A 2,618-nucleotide genomic window follows, 5' to 3' on the forward strand; every position below is an offset into this window, starting at 1 on the left:
TGTTATGATACTATACGTACCGGTAATTGAAACCTAGTTTTAAGAACTTAACGTGGATTCATTTACCTAAGGTCCCCGTGGCAGGTCCTGCAAGAAAGAGTTGGTATTTCCCTGTTTCGTCGGAGACAGAGAATCGATTGTACATTTCATACAGCGTCGTACCATTCTGGAGAGTGATGGACACATAAAAGTACGAGCTGTTTTCTTTTGTTAATTGATGGATTACGTCATTTCCTGTATTAAGATGTATGTTTAACGAGCTAAAAACACATTGCATTACAAATTAATTCTATTATAAATATGAATCTGTCGTAATGAACAATCAAATTCTTTTCCTTGGCTGTAGACAGTAATTCTTTCTTTTGTTTCATAAAATAACGCTTAATGATTTTCTTCTCTTCTTTTTTTCTCTTTATTTACTACACAAATCTAATATGATATGTAAATGTCGTAGATCAAATATTTCCTAGTATTAAATTCAAATCTTTGTTACGCTTTAATCTATTACACGACACACCTATTTTTCAAACTTTGAAGGTCGTAACAAGTTCCTATTTGAAAACAATTCACACTTACCAACCCAGACCTCCTGTTCTGGTAAACCAAATCCGTTTTTATATTCCCTCCAGTTCCTGTCAAAATCCAGGGATCCAGTTATTCTTTTTTGGATTGCCTTTAAAGTTAACTCGTATAGCAGATCGTTGATTTCAACATTTGAGGGATACATATTTTATGATATAAGTTAAGAATATATATATATATATATATATATATATATATAAAGCACTAAAAATGACCAACGACACGAACAATAAAAATTGTCAAATTTTCGGGACGCCCTGTCCCTTCCTCAGGACAAAGAAAAAAGTTAGAAAGTCATAAGAACAAAGGAAAAAGAGAAACAAGAACAACTAGCACTACTACTAAACTACTAAACACTAGATATTTACTAGTATTCCTAGTATAAATATCTAGTGTTTAGTAGTTTAGTAGTAGTGCTAGTTGTTCTTGTTTCTCTTTTTCCTTTGTTCTTATGACTTTCTAACTTTTTTCTTTGTCCTGAGGAAGGGACAGGGCGTCCCGAAAATTTGACAATTTTTATTGTTCGTGTCGTTGGTCATTTTTAGTGCTTTATATAAATTTCCATCCTTGACCTTGTATCTACTTGGTAGATCCGACATTTAGGATATACAGTGTTGTTGGTTTTTTAGTGCTTTTATATATATATATATATATATATATATATATATATATATATATATATATATATATATATATATATATATATATATATATATATATATATATATATATATATATATATATATATATATATATTTAGTCTATATTCTGTTAAACAACAAAAACATTGAGTGTGAAATAAATTGTATAATATGCCTTTATATTAAAATAAACTACAAACCGTCCATCCCCCGCCCATTTTGGTCATATCGCAGTATGCCTGGACAGGACTTGTGATGGTTCCATAGGGGTAGATTTCATACACCCCTGAATTTAACTGTCCATCTGCTTGAAGGTCCTTACAGTCTATTGGAATGACTAAAGCAGAAAAAATTTCAATCCATAAAAGATAACTGAAAAATAATACAGAAATCATACTGTGTAAATACAATCCACAGAAATATCTCATAAAAATGGTACTGGAATCATAGAATGTGTATACAGTCCATAGTAAAAACAAATAGACAATAATACTGGAATCATAATATGTATATACAATCCATAGAAATAACAAATAGAAAAATATCCTATCTTAATTCTGGTATTCCTATAACAGAAATTGATGTGATAAGAAATAATTAGAAAAACTATTACTTAGTCATGCTGAGCGATAAAAATCATCATAGTAATTTGATTTTTGGCAAATGAAATAAAGAAAATTTACAGATATACATACTATACCTACAGTTACGTGAGTAGTATCTCCAGCCAGCCTCAGTAAACATCCCCGACTTAATTATCTTCGTGTGGGTCCGACATTTCTTCTTCTGCGGATTAAACCCATAAAAACTACACTCCTTTTGGCAACACGCTGCACACACTATAACTGATGAAGAGTCGTGCTCCCCTAAAAGGTCTTCATTTAAATTCTGTTCATCAATTTGCAGTTGTGCGGTATATTTCCTCGAAATAATGGTAGATTGGCACTTTGCAAAAAAGACCAAAGCTAAAATAATTACACAGAGAGCGCCCATATTGTAACTTGTACTTACAACAACTAGCTGCGTTGAAATAGCTATTTAGTATACAGAACGCCAAATATAAATAACAAAATATACATCAATTACTGAAAATGATTGGCTAATAGTTACGTACTCAGCATGTTTCATTTATCAAAATATTGATTTTGATGAATTCGATTTAAATTACCATGAATGTTGATTTTCAAAATATTCAAATTAATGTTTCATGAGTGTAAGCATTTAACCTAACACAAATCGGAATAAAAGTCGCATTCAAAGTAATATCAGTAGTAATTTTATTCTACTTTTCCTAATTAAATACTTTATATTATTGTACATTGAACTTTATTACTTATATTTTCTGATTAAAAATGATTATTAAAAGATCTGCATTGTCATCAAGTACGTCTCATA

The 2,618-nt window shown here is 30.3% G+C and overlaps 1 protein-coding gene across 1 annotated transcript; it reads right to left on the reverse strand.

Annotated features, from left to right (window-relative positions):
• Positions 1–252: 252 nt before the first annotated feature.
• Positions 253–2,216, reverse strand: LOC134258911 (microfibril-associated glycoprotein 4-like). The gene is made up of 4 exons (XM_062741511.1): positions 1,934–2,216; positions 1,424–1,560; positions 577–673; positions 253–260 (listed from the first exon to the last, which is right to left on the reverse strand). The coding sequence occupies exons 1-4, from the start codon at positions 2,214–2,216 to the stop codon at positions 253–255; spliced, it is 525 nt and encodes a 174-aa protein (XP_062597495.1).
• Positions 2,217–2,618: the final 402 nt, after the last annotated feature.

Source organism: Saccostrea cucullata, unplaced genomic scaffold (assembly GCF_032062105.1).
Source record: "Saccostrea cucullata isolate Sc308-1 unplaced genomic scaffold, CSIRO_AGI_Scuc_v1 ctg13294, whole genome shotgun sequence".
Taxonomy (NCBI): domain Eukaryota; kingdom Metazoa; phylum Mollusca; class Bivalvia; order Ostreida; family Ostreidae; genus Saccostrea; species Saccostrea cuccullata.

Excerpts from the sequence above, each read along its gene's own strand:
- LOC134258911 (XM_062741511.1), bottom strand. The coding sequence starts at position 2,216 with ATGGGCGCTCTCTGTGTAATTATTTTAGCTTTGGTCTTTTTTGCAAAG. Across the intron at positions 1,561-1,933 it reads TGGCTGGAGATACTACTCAC|TCATTCCAATAGACTGTAAG; the intron begins GTAACTGTAGGT and ends TTTCTGCTTTAG. Across the intron at positions 674-1,423 it reads AAATGGGCGGGGGATGGACG|GCAATCCAAAAAAGAATAAC; the intron begins GTTTGTAGTTTA and ends TTAACTTTAAAG.